This window comes from Papaver somniferum, chromosome 1, assembly GCF_003573695.1.
Source record: "Papaver somniferum cultivar HN1 chromosome 1, ASM357369v1, whole genome shotgun sequence".
NCBI lineage: Eukaryota > Viridiplantae > Streptophyta > Magnoliopsida > Ranunculales > Papaveraceae > Papaver > Papaver somniferum.
In genome coordinates, this window is record NC_039358.1 from 1,713,536 (window position 1) to 1,739,254 (window position 25,719).

At 38.2% G+C, this 25,719-nt stretch overlaps 2 protein-coding genes, 1 long non-coding RNA gene and 1 pseudogene across 3 annotated transcripts; all 4 read left to right on the top strand.

The window, feature by feature from the left end:
• The first annotated feature begins 3,452 nt into the window (after positions 1–3,452).
• Positions 3,453–6,930, top strand: LOC113340431 (annotated as a pseudogene).
• Positions 6,931–9,879: 2,949 nt separating this feature from the next.
• On the top strand, positions 9,880–11,149 carry LOC113340447 (F-box protein At5g07610-like). Its single transcript, XM_026585591.1, has 2 exons — positions 9,880–10,255; positions 10,308–11,149. The coding sequence occupies exons 1-2, from the start codon at positions 9,880–9,882 to the stop codon at positions 11,147–11,149; spliced, it is 1,218 nt and encodes a 405-aa protein (XP_026441376.1).
• Positions 11,150–13,323: 2,174 nt separating this feature from the next.
• LOC113340457 lies at positions 13,324–14,904 on the top strand. The gene is made up of 5 exons (XM_026585598.1): positions 13,324–13,393; positions 13,937–14,062; positions 14,201–14,451; positions 14,547–14,762; positions 14,842–14,904. The coding sequence occupies exons 1-5, from the start codon at positions 13,324–13,326 to the stop codon at positions 14,902–14,904; spliced, it is 726 nt and encodes a 241-aa protein (XP_026441383.1).
• A 2,294-nt stretch (positions 14,905–17,198) lies between these two features.
• LOC113324932 lies at positions 17,199–17,840 on the top strand. The gene is made up of 3 exons (XR_003347955.1): positions 17,199–17,262; positions 17,358–17,528; positions 17,753–17,840. It is a non-coding gene; the product is annotated as an uncharacterized LOC113324932 (long non-coding RNA).
• Positions 17,841–25,719: the final 7,879 nt, after the last annotated feature.

Genomic DNA, 25,719 nt, shown 5'->3' on the forward strand with positions numbered 1-25,719 from the left:
CGGCTAGACCTTTTGCTGAGACGATGTATCCAAGGAAGCGAACCTCAGGAGAGCCGAACTCACACTTCTTTAGTGTGGCAAATAGTTGATCTCGACGGAGAACAAGAAGTACTTCTCTTAAATGTGCAAGATGTTCTGTGAAGGACTTACTAAATATGAGAATATCATCAAAATAAATAACTACAAACTTACCTATTAAGGGCCGAAGAGATTGATTCATAACACGCATGAAAGTGCTTGGTGCATTGGACAAGCCAAAGGGCATGACAAGCCATTCAAAAAGTCCTTCTCGAGTTTTAAAAGCCGTCTTCCATTCATCTCCTGGGCGGATTCGTATCTGATGATAACCACTTCGAAGATCCAGTTTAGAGAAAATCGTTGCAGCTCCAATTTGATCTAATAGATCGTCGAGACGGGGAATGGGAAATCTATAGCGTACTGTAATTTTGTTTATAGCACGGCTGTCGACACACATCCTCCAAGATCCATCCTTCTTTGGTATAAGCAAAGCTGGGACTGCACACGGACTCAGGCTTTCACGTAAATATCCCTTCAACACAAGTTCCTCAACCTGACGTCTAAGTTCTTCATGCTCACTCGGACTCATACGATAATGAGCTCGATTAGGAAGAACAGCATCTGGAATTAGATCAATATGGTGTTGAATATCTCTGAGGGGAGGAAGGCCGGGTGGTAACTCATTAGGAAAAACATCCTGAAACTCTTCCAATAGTCTTTGAAAATGTTCTGGAGGTGACGGCAAAGACTCTCTGACAACCGAATTGATCAATATTAGAACACATCTTTCTTCTCGAAGTGTTTTTTCAAAAGCCTTTTGCTGCAAGAAAAGGACTGGAGCTGATGGTGTATGTTGTTTCTCGGGCAAAGAAGGCTGTAGAGTGAAATTGCGATTATTGTAACGAAAACTGTAGGTATTACGATAGCCATCGTGTTGTACTCGGGCAATGACGTTTTCACTACTACCAGAATCAAATATGAAGTTGCACACCTTGCCTCCAATAGTACACTTTGAATGAAAAAGATTATGTCGTTGAGGGTTGATATCTGTTCCACGCGGAGCTAAACACACACGTCGCAACATTAATGCTGGTCCACTATCAGCTTTAAGAACCTCTACTTCATCTTGTGGCTCTGTAGTTTCCTCATCGTAAATTACTTCAACGTCATTACCAGCAGTGTCAAGGAGGAGGCCTCTTCTGTTTCTAGTGGGGCAGTTAGACTGTCGATGACCTAAATCTCCACAAGAAAAGCAATGAATTGAGTTTGGTCGAGTTTGCCGAGTGTCAAGAGCTGGAACAATGGGTGTGTCTGCTTTGACAGAAACAGCGTCATCTGTCGCAGTCGGATTGTGATTTGGTCGAGAAGAACGAACAGTAGACCATGATGAAAAGGATAATTTAGTTTGCGCCTCAATAGTTAAAGCTTGTTGATGTGCTTCTGACAGTGTTAATGGATGGAAGAGATTGATTGTGTGTTGAATCTGTTGTCGTAATCCTGCTGTAAACCGTGCCACCAGTTGACGCTCAGAGTCTTGTATATCAACTCGATTGAGAAGTAAAAAAAATTTAGTGTAGTAGTCAGCCACAGATCGATTTCCCTGACGGATGGTATGAAGACGCTGAAACATAAGCTGGTCATAATTGTAAGGCAAGAATGTTTTCTTAAGTTTTGATGAAAGTTTATCCCATGACATGATCTTTGGTTTTCCAAGACGTGCACGAGTTGTCTTCAATTGTGTCCACCATGCAGCTGCTCTTCCACGAAAACGCATTGTTAAAACAGGAACACATTGATCCATTGGAGCTCGTTTGAATTCTAGGATTTCTTCTACCGTGACTATCCAATCGAGCAGTTCTTCAGCTGAAGAATTTTCATGAAACTCTGGTATCTCGGTTTTGAAACCCGATTCCCAATGAATATGAGTTGCTGCGTTTTGTACGTTATCTGGTGCTAGGGTACGGTTGGTGTGTAGAGGAGCAAAGGGATTAACGTCGTCTGCAAACGGGTTTTCTTCGTTATCAACATCGTCTCTGTTACTGTTAACGTGAGAAACATGTTCGCGTACGGCTGGTGTTGGTTGCTGAACCATAAGGGCTTGGAGGGCAGTTGTGATGGAAGCCATCTGGGCTTGTAGCTCAGCAATGGCGTCACGAGTGATTTCTGCTTCAGTACGAACTGGTGCTCGACGAGGTCTTACCATTGTAGTGACAGAAAAAGAACGTAGACTGTATCTGATACCAACCTGGCGCAGCGTATCAACGGTAATTCAGCTCAATCTAGAAATTTAGGTTAAAATTTCTAGAGACCTGACTTCTTGAATCGAAGAGTTGAATCAAATTCGATGCAAGGCTCTTGAATTGATGACAGAATCAAATCAATGCAAGGCTTTAGAGAAAACTCTAGTTTATTATCTCTTAAAACTGAATGAATAAAACTATCTTACAATCCCTTATTTATATTAACCTATCTTTCCTAAAAATCGAACATCTAAAAAAAAGAAATTATAAAAGAAAAGGAAATCTAAAAAAAAAGACCAAAATTAGGAAAGGTATCAAGATGCTGCATCAAAACGGTGAGATTCCCTTTCCTGTGGATGCCGTTAACGGTGTCATAACAGTACTAACATCATGATAACGTCACCGTCTGATGGACTGTGACTGCCGAACACGCGTTTTCTGCTAGTATGGCGCGACAATTTGCTGACGTTGTATGCTAACATGTCAGTTCATTTTGTTGACATGTGGCGCTGACATGGCAGTTCGTATTGTTGATGTGCCAGTTCCCTAGGCTAGTCTTGTAGCCCATCATGCTTTGCTATTGTTCATAGGTCTCCGTCTTGAGTCATCGTACATAGTGCTTATAAGGTAAGCCAAGCCCATTTTTTGATATAACATATTAGGGTACAAACAGGTTCACAAATCACAATCCATGTGATGGAGAATTTACATGTACAACACTTGGAGTACGTTGTTCACACTCTGTTAACGGAAAGCTGGCACAGGAGCATAATACTGTGGGATGTGTTCAGTAAACTCAAGAGGAAAGTGTTAGATACACCCTACGGTGGATAATTTTCTTACTCTATTTTCATTCCACAAATCGTTGATTAAAAATAAAAAAAAACAAGTGTTCCCAAAAAATGAAGGTTTGATACATCGTCACGGTCAGGATCGTAACTCGGGAACTAAGATTAAAAGTCACAGTTTGTTTGCAGAGAAGACTTTTTTCATTTTTCCTCTTTTTTTTTTTAAATCGGGATTCACGTTCGCCAGAGAAGACTGTAATGGCCTAGTGGGAGATTTTATTGATCTTATTTTTCTTATCCGATCCAATGAATTGGCTTTTATAAATTGTGTTAGATTCTCTTGAATCTTCACACGCAAAATAGAAAACAAAACTAAGTTTGGTTTTCTAACACTGCTGGCAGTCCATAAAAAAAGTGTCTCTTCGGACTCTGCCGGTTCTTCTTATATACATTTTCTTTTGTTTATCAGATTTCGTCGAAGATATCAGATCAGACACTCCATTTATATGTTAAGGTAACATTCTAGCTTCGTCAATCTTTAAATATGTTGTTAAATATGTTGTATGTAGTTATCTAATGACAAATAAATCGTCTCTCTTCTTTATAATCTTTAATTTAGTTGCCATGTTTTGTTTTTTAGTACTGATGTCGTTCATTTGTTGTTACTGCATATAGTGATAATTGTTCTTGTGCAATTTTCTAGTTGCAATGCTTTCTCTTTTAATGCAAGATACAAATAAAACTTCGGGAAAGTTATATTTTGAGCTGAAAATGTGAGATCTGATGGATAAAATAGTTTCATCAGTGCATTCAGTTTTCAGGTCGTACTCTTTGTTTGAAACAATGAATGAATTAGGCAAGAAAAAAAACTTGGTTCTTAATTTTGTTTCGAGGATGAACATGATGAACCATCAGTCATGACGCAAAAAATGGAATTTGCTAGTGCTAAAGTTGACTTGTTGTGATAGCCAGATGGCAAATTAGATTTATTTTTAAAAAAAAAAAAAAAAAAGTTGGGGTTGATAAATGATGAAAGTGGCAAATATAAAATGGGCAAAACATATCAAAACCATGTCTTGAACCCGAAGGCAACATTTAGATTAGTGTGTATATATGTAGTGGAAAAATGAACCTGTACATTCATAATTTATATTTGAGTTGCCATTTAATACGTGGTGTTTTCTGGTGAATGATTCAGGCGCAACTAGTCTGAAGTGATTAAATGGCGTCTAATGCTACCAAACTTGTTTGTCCGCCTCCAATGAAGGCAACATCTAATGGAACTTTCCAAGGGGACAGTCCGCTAGATTTTGCGGTTCCTCTTCTCATCATGCAGATATGCCTTGTGATTGTTCTCACTCGGTTTATTGCTTATCTTTTAAGGCCACTAAAACAGCCTCGTGTGGTTGCTGAAATCATTGCAAGTTCTTTCACTGCTATATTCCATTTCCATTTGCATTTTCTCTTATCTTCTTAGATATTTATATAAGTTGTCATCATACTTAGCTTGAGCTGTTGTTTCCTTGAACCTTGTAGGGTGGTATATTGCTCGGGCCATAAGCTCTAGGTCGTAATAAGACATACCTGGATGCAGTTTTTCCTAAGCGAAGCTTAACAGTGTTAGATACTCTAGCCAACATCGGTCTCATCTTCTTTATGTTTTTAGTTGGTTTAGAGATGGACCCAAAATCCCTTTCTAAGACTGGAAAGCGAATTCTCAGTATTTCTCTTGCTGGAATTTCCGTACCATTTGCTTTAGGAATTGGAACATCATTTGTCCTTAAGAATACAATATCAAAAGACGTTGACGGTCTACCGTTTTTCATATTCATGGGCGTAGCCTTTTCCATTACTTCCTTCCGTGTCTTAGCCCGTATTCTAGCCGAGCTCAAGCTTCTCACGACGGATGTAGGTAGGATGGCTATGTCGGCTGCTGCAGTAGACGACGTGACGGCCTGGATTCTACTTGCTCTAGCTGTTGCTCTTTCTAGCTCAGGTCATTCCCCGATTGTGTCTCTGTGGGTTCTTTTCTGTTGTGGATTTGTTGCAGGAGCAATTGTCATATTCCGACCACTCTTTGCATGGATGGCTAAACGCACCCATGAAGGTGAACCTGTTGGAGAAACTTATATTTGCGCCACCTTAGGTGTTGTTCTTGCAGCTGCATTTGTGACTGACGTTATTGGTATCCATGCGCTCTTTGGTGCCTTTGTTTTTGGAATTCTTGTCCCGAAAGAAGGGCCATTAGGTGTCTCTCTTGTTGAAAAGGTTGAGGATTTGGTATCTGGCCTCTTCCTTCCGTTGTATTTTGCTTCAAGTGGTTTGAAAACTAATGTGGCCACTATTCAAGGGATTCAATCTTGGGGTCTTCTTGTCTTGGTTATATTCACAGCTTGTTTTGGGAAGCTTGTCGGTGTTATTGGAGTTTCCCGTGCTTGTAAGGTCCCGTGGCGTGAATCTATTACTTTGAGTGTTCTCATGAACAGTAAAGGTTTGGTGGAACTCATCGTCCTTAATATTGGCAAAGACCGAAAGGTAAAGCTATATCCTCTCTAGTCAGTTGTGCATTATATGTTAAAAACCAGTATTCATTTTATTGTTGGTAATTAATATGTCGAACTTTTGTTTCAGGTGTTGAATGATCAAACTTTTGCCATCATGGTTTTGATGGCTCTCTTCACAACCTTCATCACAACACCTATAGTTATGATTATATATAAACCATCGAAAAGGACAGGCCTGATGGGAGCTGACTACAAGAATAGAACGATAGAGAGCATAGACGTCAGTTCCCAGCTTCGGATCTTGACATGCTTCCATAGTACAAAGAATATCCCTACAATGATAAATCTCATTGAGGCCTCTCGTGGCAGTGGAAGACAAGAAGGTTTATGTGTTTACGCATTGCACTTAACAGAGCTCTCTGAGAGATCGTCTGCATTCTCATGGTACACAAGGCACGGCAAAATGGATTACCATTTTGGAATAAGGGGAGGAAAGACTCAGACCACATTATCGTCGCCTTTGATACTTTCCAGCAGTTGAGTCATGTCTCTATTAGACCAATGACATCCATCTCTGGTCTGTCGAATATGCACGAGGATATCTGTGCTAGTGCCGAAAGTAAGAAAGCAGCAATGATCATCCTCCCATTTCACAAGCACCAAAGAGTAGATGGTGCCCTCGAAAATGCACGTACGGATTTTCGGTGGGTAAATCACAAGGTTCTCCAAAATGCACCGTGCTCTGTAGGTATCCTTGTCGACCGTAGCCTTGGTGGGGCCTCTCAAGTGTCTGCAAGTAATGTTTCTTCTTCCGTTACTGTTATATTCTTTGGGGGTCGTGACGACCGTGAAGCGCTTGCTTATGGTGTCCGCATGGCCGAGCATCCAGGTATCAAATTAACAGTCATTCACATCACAATGCAGCTTGAATCCGGTGGACAAATAGCTGTGATTGAAATGAATGAAGGAAGTAATTCTGAAAGTCGTTTACTCGATGAGAAAGTCCTATCCGAGTTCGAAAAGCAGATCCCTCAAAACACATACCTAAAATATGAGAAGAGATTGCTTAAAAATTCTGCGGAAGTTGTGGCTGTTGTTCAAGAATTTAGTAAATGCAGTCTATATTTAGTTGGTCGCATGCCAACTGGTGTTGTGCAATCTGTTCTAATTGGAAGGAGCGATTGTCCAGAACTTGGTCCAATAGGAAGCTTATTAGTTTCACCTGATCTTTCAACAACAGTATTACAACCAGCCTCCTTCAGATTTAGCTGTTGTTTCAGAAGATTCCGACCCCAAGTAGTTGTTCATTCTTCATTGCAATTGGAGCTCAAACTCAAAGCCTCAAACCACCTCAAAAAGAACAATGCCGATGATTGTTGAATATTAGCTACATGTATAATTAAATTTACCTTTGTATTTATTTCCTTTTCGAGTTTCTATTACATGTGTACTTACAACAAGTCTTTGAACTCTACTGTTCTTTGGCTTTTTCTTTTTTCCTGTTTTTGTATCTTGCTAAATATATAACTCCTCTTGGAGATGAATAATACACTATCCAACATTATTTGTTGTTGAAACTTATGCTTCTTGATATGGTATTAGAGCTCCCATGGTAAAGTTTAGTGCTTCTTTAAAGATTGAGGGCTTTTACAGTGAGTGGTTCTTACTGCGAATCAGTGAGATCCCATTTTCCCAACCCTACCGACCCAAGCGGTAGAATCGCCCCTCTCTCCAGCGTTGGATCTGGATAACTTCCGTAAGGGTAGAATTGTCCCATGACATCAATAGCTTTCGTGTGTGGGACCCATATGATGGGGAGTGTTAGGGCTGCACATGGGTCGGGTTGGGTCGGGTTTGGCCTCATCCACCACCCAACCCACTGATGGTGGGTAACATAAGTTTTCACCCACAACCGACCCAACATAACAATGGGTCGGTTTTCACCCGATCCACTTTTCAGTGGGTTGGATCGGGTGGGTGGTGGGTTACCCACCATAAAATACACATTACTTACCAAAAAAAAAAAAAATTTACATACATACATACCTAAGACTCTTACAGATGAGGATTAAAAAGCTGAACCCAAGTTTAAGCAAATGACAATAATCCAGAGAAGTAAGAAGTTGGTGCCAACTACAAAGTTACAAAGTGCATGCAAAACAAAGTATAAGAAAATGAGTTCAAGTGTTCAACTGTTCAAAGCTCAAAAGATAAAAGACTATTGCCTACTATACTATAGCCTAAGATCATATAAAGCGACCATCAGCGACCCCCGAGAAGATGTGGATGTTTTACCCCTGAATGCTCTGCTAGCCTGAAATAAAACGAAGTATGCAAGTTAGTTACATACTTACATTAACAAAGTTGAGCCGGACATGCAGCAGTAGGAGCTAAGCTTAGCAGACAGCTTCTCTTACAATGCAACACATGTTAAAAAATGAATTGATAAAACTAAAGGAGCAGTGAATAGTGAATTACTGGACACAACTACACAGATTTAGATAATAACAGATGATCAGCTCAGCATACATAAGCACATTAGGTCTTCAAAGATCCACAGCTAAAGCCTAAATGTCACGCAGATGCAAATTTACTGGTTTCTAGAATACAATCAACACTGAAACACTATTATGCAGAAAAAGAAAACAAAAATACTGCATCTAATAGTTTTCTATATCTCAACACATGCATAGGAACTGGAAAACCAACCAAGGTTGGCAGTTTGGCACATGATTATAAAAAATAGAATACCAGGAATAAACAGATCATGGTACAGTAGTACTTAACTAACCCGAATTAATTAGTACGACGATGACCAGGTTGATATCGTCAGCACAGAAATTCCCATCTACAATTGCCTCAATTCATTTACCACTAATTCTTCTCTGATTAAGAACTATTACCTTTTGTAGATGACTGACCGGCTTTGTCAATACCAGCACCCCAGCCAAGAGGTTCTTGTTTCGAGTCAGACGACGTATAAAGGTTTTTACCAAAACGTTACCAGCACGAAAATTCCTCACTCATATTTTCAATATCAACATTTGATCTCAACCGAAATCTGCAACACATCCATACATATAAGACTCACAGATGCATACTAATTAGATAAAACTAACATCCCTGAACTACATACACCGGAATTTCACAACTAAACAAACTGGAATAAGCTTCAACCATTCATTGGTTAACTAAACTAATAATATCCCTTCTACCTGTATATCAAATTATCTTCCTAGTAAGTTAGAACTGCGATAAATACATTCTAGAAGAACAAACAAACCCAATTGAATATAGAGATGGGAAGATGATTGATAATAAATTTGGGTCTGATCGTTCCCAAACAAACAAACAAAAATGAACAAAGAAAGACGCTTAATTGTGGAAGCAATCCATGAGCTCATCCATAACATTGGCATCAACATCAACATCTACACCCACAAATCATCATACCTAAATACTGGAACCTAAAAAATCAACATACCCACAAATCAAAACCTAGGAAATCATCACACCCTGATAAAAAAACATCCCAAATCAAAAAAATCTACTTCCGTATCAACATATTAGTTATTTTAAACCTTTTAAAAGAAACAAATACAGAAAAAAAAAACATGCAAATGAATTAAAGAACAAATACAAACCCAATACGTCAAATGAAAAACAAATTTCAATCAAAGTATCAAACAAAGAGATTCAAAACAAAAGAACATAAACTCTAACAATAAAACAATTCAAATCAAAGAACATTAACCCTAACATTCAGTTGAATCATGTAATGAAATTACCTTTCTGGAATTTGATGGTGGTATACTGGTATCGAACTGAATTGGAGGTGATTTCGATTTAGTGGTGAAGTGAAGAAGGAAGACTGCAGAAGAGAGGAAAGATAAAAAGAAACGGAGAGAAAAAAGTGATTAGGGCTAGTTAGGTTAGATTTTTGACTTATATATGAGAATTGACGGCTAGGATTAATAGTTAGGAGATCTAGGGTTAAGATAGGCGGGTGGGCGGGTTGGTTCGGGTGACATAAGCTGCTACCCACAACCAACCCAACATATGGTGGGTTCAGCTGTTATCACCCATAGTCGACCCGTGTCTAGATGGGTTGGGTCGGGTGCGGGTATTTTTCGGTGGGTGTGGGTTGGGTCGGCGGGTAGGGTCGGTTTTGTGCAGCCCTAGGGAGTGTCCCTTTTGTGTTCCTAAAAGTAAACAGAGAAGTGGAAGCGATTCAGTTTCGACTTGTCTATGGAGATTTAGGGTTTGACAGATCTTGAGTTTTTTCTCTTCTGAAGACGGTGCTGTTTAGTACTCTATTTCATTTCAAAAATGCTTTCTAAAAAAAGAAAAAAAGGTAAAATCTCAGTTTATAACAGTAATTCTTCATCATCGCCATCATCATCACCATCAGTAGTAATAGCTAGCAATATTAATCTGTTGTCACAGATTTTACTCCGTTTACCTTTGAAATATCTGCTTATATTCAAATCTGTATCAAAACAATGGCTTTCTCTCATACAAGAACCTTATTTCAATCACAAATACTGTCTTCAAAACCCTCACTTATCAGTCCAAGGATTGTACTGGAATGAAACCGATTTAGGTGAAGACCGGCAAGAACCCGTGTATGAGTATATCAATCTTAAGGGGGATGAGAATGGTCGTTATGTCCCATTTAAAAGCATTGCATTGGATGATAGATTTGGTAACTGTTCCATAAAGATTGTTCAATCTTGTAATGGTCTTTTCCTTTGTAGTACTTGCAAATGATAGTAAGAAATGTATTTACTACATCTTTGATCCGTTCACAAAGAAATACAGTATTTTACCGAAATCCATACTAAGAAAGGGTGGGTTTACTTTTGCTGGCAATGTTAACTTGGTTTACGATTCACTCCGGTCACCATATTACAAAGTTATATGCTTATGGGATGTCAAAGAAAGGGATTTTAAGAAAAGAATCGAAGTCTACTCTTCGGAAACCAAGTCTTGGAAGCTTTGTGGTTGTGGAAATGAGTATATATTGCCTAATTTGATAGGAAAATTTTCTGGTGTGTCGTGGAATGGTATGTTGAATTGGCTTGCTTGTGGTGATCAATCTTTGGTTTATTTTGATATTGATCGAGAAGTAATTGGGGAAGTGCCTCGGCCTCTCCAGGAGCTTGATTATCAAAGGTACTTTAGGAAGTACAGAATTAATAACTTTGACGAGTATGGTGGCCACTTGTTTTGTGTGGAGGTTTCTCTTAAGATATGTTCACACTTGGACATAATGGAAATGGACACCGATTACACGGGTTGGAGTGTGAAGTACAAAGTGGATCTGCAGGGACCAGTAGTTTCTGATCCAATTTTTGGTTATATTCGTGGTTACAATTTAATATCCTTTCATGAAGAAGTAGAAGATTCACCGAGGTTAATACTACTAATACATGATAGGAAAATGGTCATCTCATATGATCTTAAAAATGCGAACTTTCAAGAACTCTTTCATGTAGCAGCACCACGACATTATGCAATGGAAGGTTGTTTATACCTAAAAATATTTCCGGGCACTAAACATGATGATTTTGGTGATGATGAGGAAAACAGGGTTTAAAATATGAAACAAGCATAAAGATGAGAGACATGAATTTTACGTGGTTCGGCAAGTTTTGCCTACATCTACGGACGAATCCCCTTGGGAAGTGATGTTTTATTGATATCAGAATTACAATGGATTTTTCTCTCTCATCTAGCCTCCTTTTTGGGATTGTAATTCCCTCTATTTATACAAATGTGAATTAAGGTCTTCCTCTAATTGCCTACTGGTCATAAACTGTAATAAGTTTCCCTGCATGCCTCCTAGCCATAAACTTCCCTGCATTAGTTCTGCATGAAACTGCCCTCCTGTATTAAGTCTGCATGAACCTGCTTTGCATGCCTATTGACTTTCCCTGCATGCCTCCTGGCATTAATCTTCCCTGCATGCTTCCTTGTATTGATTTGCCCTGTTGGCAGACTTGCTTGACTAGCATCACGGGATGGCGATATGGATGGATGCTGTCTGGCAGCACAGCTGGCAGCATGAATAGAGACTGGATGGAAATCCGGCATTGGCCTCCTTCCGAATTCCTAGAAGCTCGACTAGCAACTTGACTTCGACAGTTGACCGACGGTTGACTTTGACCATAAACCTGGCGTTGACTTCATGGAGCCCTGGACTTGCTGGTAGCTACTTCAGTGGGAAGGCTGGTGGAAGCTGAATAGTGACCCAAAACAATATTCTAGCCCAATATGTGGTATTTTTACTCATGGTACAAACATCGCCCCCTCTTAACCTCCAACTTGTTGGGGGTTAAGAAAATTTCGTTTTCCATGTTCAATCACAGAAGTCACCCCCAAGTGTGGATTATTGCTTCCGAGGTGATTGGCAACCTTCCCTTGTTGTTTGCGGAAATCATAATCAAGACACCCCCAAGTGAGGCTATTGTGACTGGAGGATCATCGGGCAACAGTTGAGTATGAACCGTTGTTATATGCAAAAACTGGACTAAAGGCTGAATTGGTATGCAACGTAAGCGGAGAGGTGTTGAAAGTGAGTTGTAACTGTTGATGTAAAAACTGAACTGTGGTAGTTGCGTAGAACTAGACTAGTAAGAATTATCTGGAAAAGATGAGTTATATTTGAAGTCACCTAGCTAGAATTTGTATGAGCTGTTGTTGTAAACGAAACTTGAATTTGCAGACTGTCAGTAATTTCCGACCAAACTGGGTAGTAGTCGTTGGTATTAAGTTGCTGTCAATTAAGGACTGAGCTGCGGTAGTTGCGAGCAAAAGAGTGTGATCCTTCAATAGTTGGGATGGTAACAGACTTTGTGTGTTGTTGCACTAGTACAATAAGGGGTTTTAGTCACGGTTGACCTTGTCACAGTTTTATGTAAACACGTGACCAAAATTGAGTTCGTCTCGGGGATATAAAGGTCCGGGACTATTCACGATATCTTTAGTCCCGGCATTCATTTTAGCCGAGACACTAGATTTCTAGATACATCATAGACCCGGTTTTACAACCGTACTTATCTCCAGAGACGTGTAAATTGGGCAGTATTTAATTGATAGCCGAGACAGTAAATTGGACACGTATTTATCTCCAGAGACGTGTTGTGGATTTAGGACCTTGGTTTCGATACAAACGAAATTCACAAAGACGGAGACAAGGTTCTAGCCTGGAAGATGAAGAACAACTCCCGTTTCTAAACCTAATTTCTCCCCTGCTATCAATCCCATTCTCCCATGTTGCCAAATTTCAGTTCGAAATCAAAACCCATTCTCCACTGTTATCAATCCCTAACTAATTTATCCATTCAGCTAATTCTACCGAAGATTTTATTGATCGATGAGATCTCACGGAGATTTTTTATTGGACACGACTTACATTAAATCGTGTCTGATGCAACTGTTTAATACCCGCGCCTATGATGTACCCATTTCAAATTTACTGTCAATTTTGGTATCCCACGATCAACACCACTCCACTCCCTATTTTCTCTCCATCATTTCCTTGTTTGAAACTGCAGCAGTTTTGAAGAGATTACGTGAAGCCAACTGCAAGTTGTTTTCTCTATCTGATGTTAATCAAGCAAAATCCTTCCATTTCCCTGAAACTAATATATTGAAAGGTGAAAGCGTAAACAGTTGATTACAAGGTATTCCCCTCCTAAAATCAAATCTTTCTCTTATATTTGTCTTGGGATCATTCTCCGAATTCGGTATCTTATACTACTCCGATCAATGGGCCATGCATACAAGGTGCTTGGTGAAATGTCAAAGAATGGGATACTGCCTGATTCTCACACTTTCAGTATTTTAGAAAGAAAAGATTAAGTGTTGTTACCTTTGGTTTTGCGTTTCTTTATTTGTTGTCTTTTATATCTGTTGCATCTCTTTCCTTTTAGTTGTTTTTATAGGATTAGAATAAGTTAACTAAGGGGCTAGTGATATCAGGTGTTAGGGAGACCTCTGCATTGACCACAATTAAAGAAGAAAAGGAAGACAGGGTCTGTAGTGCATACTCTAAGCTGTTGCAGGACGTGAATTTCGTACCAGTTTAAGTTGAATTCTTCATTTGATTGCTAAATGGCTTGAATGGTTATGATATTTGGTATAGTGAAAGTGCTTCATTTTAACAAATACTAGCCGGTCTCTCATTAGTTAACCACATTTTTTCATGCTAAAGTTTAATAGAAATCTATTTTCATTAGTAATAGCAAATACTAGCCGATCTCTCATTAGTAATAGCACATTGGATATGTTTGTAATTTTTTTATTATTGTCTTTACTAGTAATCTCGAACTTCAGATATTATCTGTTCTTGGATATGTTTGTAATTTTTTGCTCCTAGCAGCTTATATATTATCTATTCTTGCAGCTCATTTCATGGATACTTCAGACACGGAGTCTGATGGCGGGCTTCAAGAGTATTCAGATTCCCATAGCGAACAGCAGTCAGTTTCCCACAGCGAACAATCAGGTTTGTTGTTTAAGTGTTTTCTTGCAGTATACATGGTTGATTGGACCAAAACAAATTGACAATATAAAGCTCCTTAAGGTTGTACCGCGCCAAACACTTATTAATTCGTTTTTCTTTTCTGTTTTGTTTGATCTCAAGTTTCAAGTGAAGATAACGTGGATGCAAATAAAGGAAAGCGGGGTAAGACAAGATTACCAAAGCTTTTAAGGGATACTAATGGTGAAATGCGGACTGTTACTTATGATGAAGCCAACCAAGCAACCGGTAAAAATGGTTGCTTGCTCTCAAGTTACATAGGCAGCGAAGTTGGCCCAAGTCTTGGACTGAAGTATACCTGTTGGAAAGAAGTTCCACCTTTAGTGAAGAAAAAGTTATGGGAGGACGTAACGGTATGTATTAATTAATGAAATTCCCAATGTTAAAATACCTACCAATGTTTTATATATATATATATATCACTTAGTCGATGTTTATTTACCTCCAGTTTAAGTTTGATCTTGACGAATCAAAGAGGAAAGATGTATTGAGACAATTTTCTGACTTGTGGCGAGGATGGAGGAAACGAACTGCTGCAAAGCATGTTACCCCATTCGAAAAAAGCCGAAAAAAGCTTAAGAATGTTCCTTCAGATTTAAGAGGTTTTGTAGAACAAGAAGAATGGATAGAGTTTGTAAAACGGAGATTGAGCGACAAAGGAAAGGTATGTCAATTGAGCTAAACAAGATTGGGTCGAGAATTATTTTGTTACTATATAGAGCTAATACATTTTTAATTTTCAGGAGTTGTCTGAAATTGGCAAAACGGTACAAGCTCACCACAAATATCCGCATAGGATGGGATGAAGGACCTATGCTGGATTAAAGGACAAACTGGTTTGCATTCATAAGTTTTTTTTTTGTTTTTTTTTAATTTGTGAAGTTAAATGTTGAAATTAATTGCTGAGAGAGCTCGTGTATACATTCTCATTTTTTTTCCTTCTGTTTTTTACTTGAGTTCGCTATCTGCTTCCAAAGTTTCTAACTTCAATTTTGTTGTGTTCTGTCAACATAAGCTTTTAGATGAAATATAGTGTTATACAACATAAGCATCATACTGATATTAATGTATTTGCTGTACAGAAAAGAGAAGGAAAGTGGACAAGTGATTCACCCCCTCCACGAGAATTACTATGGATACTTGCACGCCAAAATGAAAATGGGGAGTATAAGACTGATGAGATTGGTGAAGTTGCTGCTCAAATTGTAAGATAGACAACTTCAATTTAATTATACACAAGTTCTATTTCAAAATAAGTAGATATCCAGTTTAACTCTTTATGTGTGCAAAATTTTGGTTTTGTAACAGGATGACTGCTCGAAAAAGATCAAAGAGGGTACAATTGTCTGTGAAGGTAAGACAAATGCCCTTGTAAAGATTTTGGGTGAAGAACATGGTGGAAGAGTAAGGGCTGCAGGTACAAGAGTGACCCATAGTCAGTATTTTGACACTCATCGACAACGTGGATCATCAAATAAAGATAATCTGAATAAAATCAGAGAACTGGAAGAGCAACTAAGAGTGAAAGATGTGCAAGCAAGAATAAGTGAAGAGAACTTGAGAAAAGAATTCCAACAACAATTGGAGGAACAGTCACTAGACACAGAGAGAAAATTGCAGAAACAATTCCTTCAGTTCAAAGAATTATTGGGCAAATCCCAATATGATACGATTCAGCCACCTATGATGTCCTCAGAAAATGTCCCTGCCTTAGTGAGTTGTTTTTTTAGTTTATATTTCTAATTAAATAGAAATATAGATAGTATGCTGAACATAGAAAGTTATGAAGAAGTAAATACAAGTTAATATTTGTTATGATGAAGTTAATTGTGGTATCATGAACCCGGATGAATTGGGTTAATCTGGTTTGATCGTTTTTGAACACCTTAATGGAAATGGCATTGCAAATTTTTCAGGGTGCTGAGGATAAGGACTTAGCTGAAACTTGGGGGGAAGCTGTTCACGATCCGAAAGGAAAGGCCCAAAATATTCGGGTTTGTCAAAATTTGAACTTTAGACATATACTTATTGTTCTTGTGTACGAGTACCTTTGTCGTAATCGAGTTGCAGTAACCAATCAGGATATATTGAGAATGATAAATTTTTTTTTCGTTGGATATCAATTTTTTAGAGACATAATGGGGCCAAAAGCTCTAAACTGGATGCTAGAAAGACGTCTCAAGAATTGAACAATACATCTATCCCGGCCTCTCTTAAAGCGCCCGCCCAAGTGAGTGTTTTATTCGGTTTCTTTTCTACATTTTTTATCCTCAAATGTTGGGAATCTTGTACCTAATTATGATATGGTGATAAATCATAGTTTATTTTGGTTATCCTGATTTTGTTACTCATTTAATTTATCTAGGTACCTAATTTGATGATGTCCTCAAAAAAAGTGGTTGCACAGGTGAGTTGTTTAATTTGTTAGAAATCAAACCAGATTAATTGATTATGCAGGACATTCATATGTTATTATATGACGTCTGCAGCCACCAACAGGACCACCTCATCCGCCTTCTAACAGGGTAAGTTTCTTAATCTAAAGACCCCCTACTAATGGCGTTCTCATCTGAAACTAGATAACTCCAAATATAATTTTAAATTTGTCATGTAGAGCCATCCGTGTGAATTGTACGACAAAATCAACAGGGTTGTTGCGCTGGGACATGTTATTCACAGCGACTCAAAAATGATTCATGGAAAAAAAATGCGTGATGATTGTTTGCGTGTGTCGGTGGATTTTGTGGAGATAAAAACTGCAATACTTCCATATCCATGTGGTGATATTGTTACTGTGTATGATGCCCGTGAAAGTGTTGTTCAATGGCCAAAACACTTGGTGGTCCTTGTCGGAAATGTATTTTAATCTCTATTTTTTTTTCAATTATGAAATCATTTACAGCGTAGTTTAATATCTCTTTTAGGTGTTGGTCGTCTTGTACTTGAACTTTTTTATTGCAGGGGCGAACGAGATTGGATGCATTTGATGAATTTGTTAAGAGAGCAAAAGAAGTGTTCAGAAGCAGGGCTGCGATCAAAATTGAGTTGCATCGCGATGTGTTTGGTCAAACTGTAGATGTGCCTATACATATGGCACTATAAGATATTGAGTTTGTTTGCACGTCTCAGAAACTTACGAACAATGCTATAGTCTTATTCATCCGGTAAGTCTCTGTTGATTGTTGCTTTCATAAATAATTACTTCTTTTTGACTAGCTAATGGTATGCTATTGGAACTCGTGTTTTTATTTGTTCCTAGATTTTTGTATGAAAAATTGGATGGCGATGCACGCAAAACCAAGTTCGGATTTATGAATCCAGCGGCAGTTCACTTTTCAGTCAATAAAACAGAACTCGTGAAAAGTGTATTAAATAGACTGAAAGATTCAGTGCCGAGTCGAAAATACATATTTATTCCTTGTAATACAGGGTAAGCGGAAGATGCATTGCATTATTCATCTCGAATTTAGATATATTTTTTTCTTCAGAATTTAACCTTAATTTGCATATCAAGTAAAAAAAACTATTAAAGTTAGGGTATCCTTGTTGTTTTTTTTTGAAGCATAGTTAAGGTATTCTTTGATATCATCTGGTGTTGCTGACACTGCTTTTGCATACTTGCATATACTATCTTATTCTCTGTTCACTTTGTAGAATTCATTGGGTACTAATTGTATTTTTCGATGGGGTATTTTATTACTTAAATTCGTTGGATGAGAAGTGTAGATACAAACTAGAGGAGCAAATGAGCACGTAAGTTGATTTTGGGTTTGAACTTTTTTGTATGCATAGAAGCAAAAATGCTTAAACTCATGGCACTTCCATTGAAGGATTTGTGAAACTAGTATCCAGTTTTTAATAAATATATCTCTTTGTTCTTCACCAGTGTTTCAAAAGATTTAAGAAAATTAGGTGTCAAGCGATCTGAAATACTTATACACGTGCTCGTTCTAATGTAAACTGCATAGTACTTATATTCTCTTTCCATTTATTTTATTTTATTACTTTTATTAGGAGAGAATTCATCGTGGTGATTAATGTATTCTCAATCCTCCCCGTTATACCCTGTAATGGCGGGATCGAAGAATCTAGAAGGCACCTCCCCCAGTTTCCCCACTAATTTTAGTTTAACTTAATATTCGTTTCCTATTTCTTCATCTTAGAAACATCCTGTTTCGAGTACTGGAATTACTCGAATTCGTATGGTGATAGTATTGGGGTTTTTTAATTTTACAGTGAAATCTTCTCCATTGTAACTTCCGTCAACAAGGTAATCTCTAAATCTTCAATCTAACTCATCTTTTCTTTTAGATCTGACTTATTTCTAACCCTTTATTAGATTTACTTTTCTTAAGTTTTAAATTTGAGTTTTTGCTTATCTAATTTTGTGTTTTTGTTTACTCATTGTTAGGGTTTTCCTACTTTATTGTATTGTCGTGAATCCCCTTAAATGTGCTTGAGAAGAAGAGGCATAAGCTCTTAATCATTCCCCTAACTCATCATTTTTTTAAGGTATGCGTTCATAACTTGTTTTTTTTTTCTAGCAAAATGTTGAAATTTATTGCTGAGAGAGCTTGTGTATACATGATTCTCATTTTTTTTTTCTGTTTTTTACTAGAGATTGGTATCTCCAGAAATTTATAACTTCAGTTTTGTTTTTTTCTCTGTTGATATAAGATTTTAGATGAAACATAGTATTATTCAACATAAGCATCATACTGATATTAATGTATTTGTTGTACAGAAAAGGGAAAGAAAGAAAACAGGTGATGCACCCCCTCCACGAGAATTAAAATTGGGATACTTGCACGCCAAAATGAAAATTGGGAATATAAAACCGATGAAATTCGTGTTTGTACAAAGTAAGTAGTTATCCTAATTTGAAATGTGTGCAAAATATTGGTTTTGTGATAGGATGACTGCTCAAAACAGATCAAAGAGGGTACAATTGTCTGTGAAGCTAATACAGATGACCTTGTAAATATTTTGGGTGCAGAACGTCCTGGAGAGTAAGGACCACAGGTAGAAAAGTGACCCAAAGTTTGCTTTACTTTTCTAAAATTTTAATATTTGTGATTTTGTTTATCTAATTTGGGTGTTTGTTTGGTGATTGTTAGGGTTTTGTCCTACAACATTCATTTACACAGAATCTACGAGAATAAACTTGATAAGTGGTAGGCTTCTAAAAGGTCCTAAAAATTATCCCCGGCCAAAAACTTGGTGGGCCCGGAGATATGTATAAAATTAAGCGCAATGAAACGCGGGCCTACAGTAATACCGCAAGTGCACGGTCGTCGGTTGTAGCTCGTGCAAGTACGGGTCGATCCACAGAGATCGGGTGTGTTTTGGAGTGTTTATAGCTATTTTGGGCTCTAAATTGCTATTGTTGGGCTTTGGGTACCAATGGATTTTGGTAACCAATGGGTTATGATTGTGCTTTGGGCCTTTGAGTTCTTTGGGAATGAACTGGGCTTTGTAGTGAACTAGGCTTTGGTCTCTGAATTAGGCTTTGGTTTGAGCTGGGCCTGTGGTCTTTCAACAATTTACAATGGGCTTTGAGCCTTAATGAAATGGGCTTCAGTTTGTGCAAACAATGGACAGTGGGCTTAGAGCTGAGAACTGAGCTTGGGCTCAGTTGAAGTGAGCTTTGGAGCAGCAGTGCAAAGAAAGTAGCAGCAGAAGGGTTGCAGCAGCAGCTGCACAAGCAGTGCACAGCAGCACAAGGCAAAGAAAAGGCAGCTGCAGCAACAGCAAGGGAAGCAACAGCAGCAGTAGCACAAGCAAGGAAGAAAACAGTGGGAAAACAAGGCAATAAAGCAAAGGCAATGCAGTAAATAAAATAAGACAATGATTAACAACAAAGAACTAAACAACAACAATGTAAGTGAACCAAGGCCTAAGCCAAGGGCAGGGGAGATGGTGAAGCTAACAGTGGTGACAAAACAAGGCCAAGGCAGTGGCTCTAGGCATACAAATAGAATGGGAAGAGAATTAGCTTGCTATGAGCACTAATTTCTCCCAATGCTCAATCAACACAATGCATCCTAAGCATACAAATGGAATGGGAAAGAGAATTAGCTTGCTATGAGCACTAATTTCTCCCATTGCTCAATCAAAACAATGCTTCAAAGCTAAACTTCTACCACTAACAGTGAACAAATCATGAATTACACAAGACAATAGAACATGTACTAGACATTTAAAACAAAATCACAGGGACTGAAATGAAACATGAACTGGAATTAAACATAACCAAGCATGGAACTAGAAATTACCAAACATTAAAATTAAACTAACATAAACCTAATTGCACTAACAGTTGAAAATTAAATCAAAATTAAACTTGCTAAACACAAAATTAAAACCTAAATTGAACTGTTGGAATTGAAATTGACATTAAAACAAACTTAATTGTAACTGAAATAGAAATTGGACTTGGAATTTGAAATTAGAAATTAGAAGTGAACCTAACCCAAATTGGGTGGTTACTTGGCTAGTCCAAGAACACCCTCACTAGTTCTACAAACCCTCCTATTTATACCCTAAATCCCCAAATCAGGGTTCATGGTTCTTCCCCAAAACAGTCGAAATTAGGGTTTTTGTTTTTACCTAACTTGATTGGACAATCCGATCCCATGCCTTCTTCCTTGCTTCCTTGCTCTTCTCCATGCCGTTTCTCTACCACATCTATCAAACACGTTCTCAACTTAGAACCCTAAAAGTAGGGTAAGTCAGAGAAAGGGGTTGGTAGAAGTTGGAGAGGAAAAATATCGTCTAGGGTAGGTGGAGAAGGTGGTACAGTTGCAGGTGAAAGAGGTGGTTGCAGACAGTGGAGTTGGTGGTGGTGGTTCGGCAGTTGCAGGTGAAGGAGAAGGTGGTGCGGGTGGAAGGAAAGAGAAGAGGGGAATGAAGATGATTAGGGTTTCTTCAATTTTTGCTAATATACCCTAGGGTTGTTTTGGTGTGAGGCGAGTTCATCGATTTTTGATGTTCAGCGAGACTAAGCCGTGAGATGTGGAGCTGGTAGGTAGATCGGACGGTGATTCGGAGGCAAGCGAGGAGCGACCGTCGGATGAAGGGATACAACGAAACGAACGGTGCTAGATTAGGTTAGGTGCTGTAGTGTAAGGCGGAGATATCAAACTTTGATGAACAGCAAGGGAGAAACCGTTGGATTCAACTACCATCTAATCTGAAGGCTTGGAATTTAGGCATTATGGTGTTTGATAGGATCTTCAGATTTTGATGCGCGATGAAGGAGCGACCATCGGATGATGAGATGGATCCAATCCGACGGCTGAAGATGGAGGCGGTTTTGGTTATAGAAAATGGGTTTGGGTAAGGGTTTTGGGCCTTGGGTATGCCAAGCCCATATCTTCTTTAAGAACAATTCTTCCTTCTTGAGCCCAAATCTAGTCTTTTGGGCTTATGCGCACCATTCTTCGCGGCTTCCTTGCGTAATTCCTCCCGGCTTTTCACCACTTTTCTGCTCTTTTTCGCTCCGCGACTCATCCGAACTTTATTTATTACCTAAAAATACAAAATTAATGAATAAAAATATTTATTCTCGAAAATAATGAAAATACAGAATATGGGATAAAATGTAGAATTAATGCACAAAAGATGAGTTAAATGCCAACAAAAGGGATAGATATATACATTATTTGGCACTCATCAATAAGAAGGGGCATTAGCTCAAGCATTCAGAATGGACAAAATTTTGATGAGAATGGATAGATTATCACCCGAATACAGAGCAGGAGTTAACGATTTTATCAAAGTTGCTACTCAAGATGCACGGAGAAGGAAACTAAAGAAAATCTTTTGTCCATGTGAAATATGTGTTAACCATTGTCGTAAAACTGAAAGCGAAGTAAGATATGATTTGTTCCGCTATGGTATTGACCAGAGCTATACTTGTTGGACTAAACATGGAGAGAATCTTCATGCTCCTCATGCTAGTAGCTGTACTGTTAATTTTGAAACTCATACTTCTACAGAACATGAGTTTGAAGAGGGGCCATTGGGTGATATTCCAGACAGTACTATAGATGATGCTCCAGATTATGTTGCAGAGGCAACAAAGATGGTCGACGCGATACTAGAGGACTTTCCAGGTGATCGTAGAAAGTTTGAGAAGTTAATAGAGGATGCTAAGAAGCCTTTATTTCCAGGAGACTCGAAACTTACCAAGCTGTCGGCAATAATCAAGCTGTACAACTTGAAAGCGAAGCATGGAGTATCCGACAAGTTTTTTGGTGAGCTTTTAGATTTGTTGAAGAACAAGATGCTTCCTGATGGTAATGAAATTCCTTCTTCTACATATGAAGCTAAGAAATCCATTAATCCATTAGGGTTGAACTATGTGAAGATACATGTATGTCCCAATGTGCAGTTTAACTATGTTCTAATCAATTGGGCATCTCTTTCTATCCCTGATTAGTACGTACAGCTATTTGCATCGTAACTGTGTTCCATGATTCCTAATCTAAAACATTAACTATGTAGGTCGAGAAGGAGTTGGAGAACGAAGATGAAATCATGGCAGAGGAGAAGAAGATCTCTAAATATCTTAGGTGGATATCACAGGGCCCGCGTCATTTAGTTGTAAAGTACAATGGATATGACATAAATGGATGCCGGTATCGCACTAAAAGTCATGATGTTGGCGTAAACCAAAACTGTGGGGTGGAGGCGTCAGGAATGCACATTGCTAGTGCGAAGGACAGTAACCCAAACATTGCTACATCGCGCTATTATGGAGTGATAAATGAGATTTGGGTTCTTGATTACCAATGCGTAAAGATACCCGTGTTCTTGTGTGATTGGATACACAGTGGTTATGGTGTCAAAACTGATGAACTTGGTTACACACTAGTCGACCTCAACAGATTAGGGCATAAAAAAGATCCTTTCATTTTAGCTTCCCAAGCTAATCAAGTTTTTTATGTAGAAGATCAAGGAGATCCAAGGTGGTCTGTTGTTATATCGTGCCCTTTAAATGACTATATGGATGACGATAATGTCGATGAAATTTCTGAGGATGAGCTAATGTCTGAGAATCGTCGGCCAGAAGATAATATGGCAGTAGATATGAGCTCACTTTATGTGGACGACGATTCTGACACTTCTTATTTTCGCAATGATGGTCAGGGGATATATGTTGATCCCTGCTTTGAACAATAAGATGGTAGGAACAGCTGGTAAGAGACCCACCAGTTTCAGTATGTTAACAGTACAGTTTCGAAGAAGCTAGATTTGTTTTCAGTTTGTAATTTCACAAGCTGGTAATGTGCCCATAAATTTGATTATCTTTCATCCATGCTTTATTGTTGCAGGTAACTCCTCCTGCTTGTTATTATGAAGGGAGGGTGGATTTTGTGTGTAGTTGTCGTGCTACGGCAGATTCAAAATCGTTTACTTCCATTTCTGCATTCTATTTGCACATATAATTAAGTTCTTATCTTCTTTTACTTGTTATTTATGTTCTGTAATCCGTTGTACTGCCTTGGCAAGAATATCTTATAACTAGCTCGAATCACCAGCAGAATTTTGATGCTAGATAAGGGTTTTCTTGAAATGAATAGAAAGTGTTCATCAATATTCTGTCATCTCCCATTGATGTTCTAGTTTTTTCAGTGTTTTCTTATTGATTTTTTTGATTCTACAGTTAAGACTATGATTGAAGTTCAATCTTCACTTCTTGTTTAATGTGTTATGGCAGTAACACTCTGTCTATATAACGGACATCATAGACTTACGATGTTGACCTTTACTCTACTTTCTGCAAGGTACATAAGCATCAAGAACCAAGGGCAATGAAGGTCATGTGCTAGTAGCCAGCTCGGGGTATACCAACCCCTGGTAAGTCTTTTTTTCTTTTCATTTACCTTTCCATTATCTATGTTGGATATATTCATGTATGGTTGTACCATTAAATTCTTAAAACCTGTGGAACAAACTACATTGTGCGAGGTAAAGAAAAGCGATGAAGATTTTTTCGGTTAACGGCAAGTACTGTTTTAAGTGGCTTGGACAATATTATGCTTAACATGTTGGATGCTTCTTTGGTTAATATTAACCACCGTGCAAGGTCAGTTTATTTTTTACTTCTGAAAACTTACCAAAATGTGGAGAAGTACTCATGTCTCGTGATTTAGAATTTTGCACCTCAAAATGTAGGATTTTCACACATGCTAGTTTCATTACTACTACTGAAACTAATAGGAATTGGATCGCTGAGGAGTTGCGGAGTCTAGGGAGGTAGCTGGGGATTTCATCACTTAGGTTGTTGAACAGGTAATTTTTATTATAATATACTATTTTTATTTTTCTTTGTTGTTCGTTTGTTTTTCTAATCCTGGATCATTAGGTGAATATCTTGCCGGTAAGATGAGAAGTTTGGAGTCTTGGTCACTGATTATATCATGCTAGCTATTACATTATTTCTCAATGTGAATGTATAATATCTTTGGGAAGTCAATCAATTCAAATGCACCCTTTATCTCTTAGATGTGTAACTTGTTCTGTATTATAATTATCGACTCTACTTTTTTTTATCAATTCAGATCAATTATAATTCTAATTAATTTGGCTGAATTGATATTCCACATGCATTACTGATTTGAGTTTCTTCCTTCCGGTACACTGGAGAGTTTATTGTGATTGCTTCAGCGAGACACGGCTAAACTAGACTGGAGGTGACGTATATAGTATGGCTTTAAATGGCGTAAGTACATTATGCTGATTGAACTGAAATGACGTCAAGGTTTTTTATCTATTGCTTTTTACTAGAAGCGAGACATATACATATGTGCTCCCTTTGTGATTTATTTGGAGAGATTGATTGAACTGAAGGAATGCATCTATGCAGGCTTGTGCTTGACAGCGATAGAATAGTGAAGCTTGGGGATTTCGGTGTTTCAGCTTGTGTATTTGACAAGGGTGGCAGGCAACGCTCAAGGGATACTTTTGTAAGAACTGCATGCTCGTCATTTTTTTTTTCCTTCTAACAAGTTTTTTCTGAATGAAAATCTTCTGTTTCTTCTTTTTTTTTTCCTTTTTTCATTCTTCACCGCTGTACACAATTGAATTTAGAAAACATTCCCATATTTTACGGGATGGCTTAGAAGTTTCGCAGCCGGGAAGTGGATACGATTTCAAATGAGTGGCTGTTTTTTATCTCTTACTGTACTGTATAACAGTTTTTACTCGGCAGATCTCGATTTTTTCCATGAAAACTACTGATACACAGAAAACCCTTATCTCATATGTCTATAAGAACCACTATATACTCTTGTGAAGTTTCTTTGTTTATACACCTTGCACAGCTGATATCTGGTCATTTGGGATAAACAGCTGTAGAGTTGGCCCATGGACCATGGTCATGCTTCCTTCTCGAAGTACCATCCGATAAAGGTAAACCAGTTTTCTGAATGTTTCCGTGAAACTATTTCAGTATTTCGGAAGAGCTTTTGACTTGTGTGTCTCTTCGTCTTTGTTGAATGTACTGCATCAAATACTGTCCCCATAATATATATTGTATGGATCAACTTCCTATTGACGGCTGTAGTTCTCGTTAGTTGAATTGATTGTAGCTACCAACCCTTGACCAGAGAATG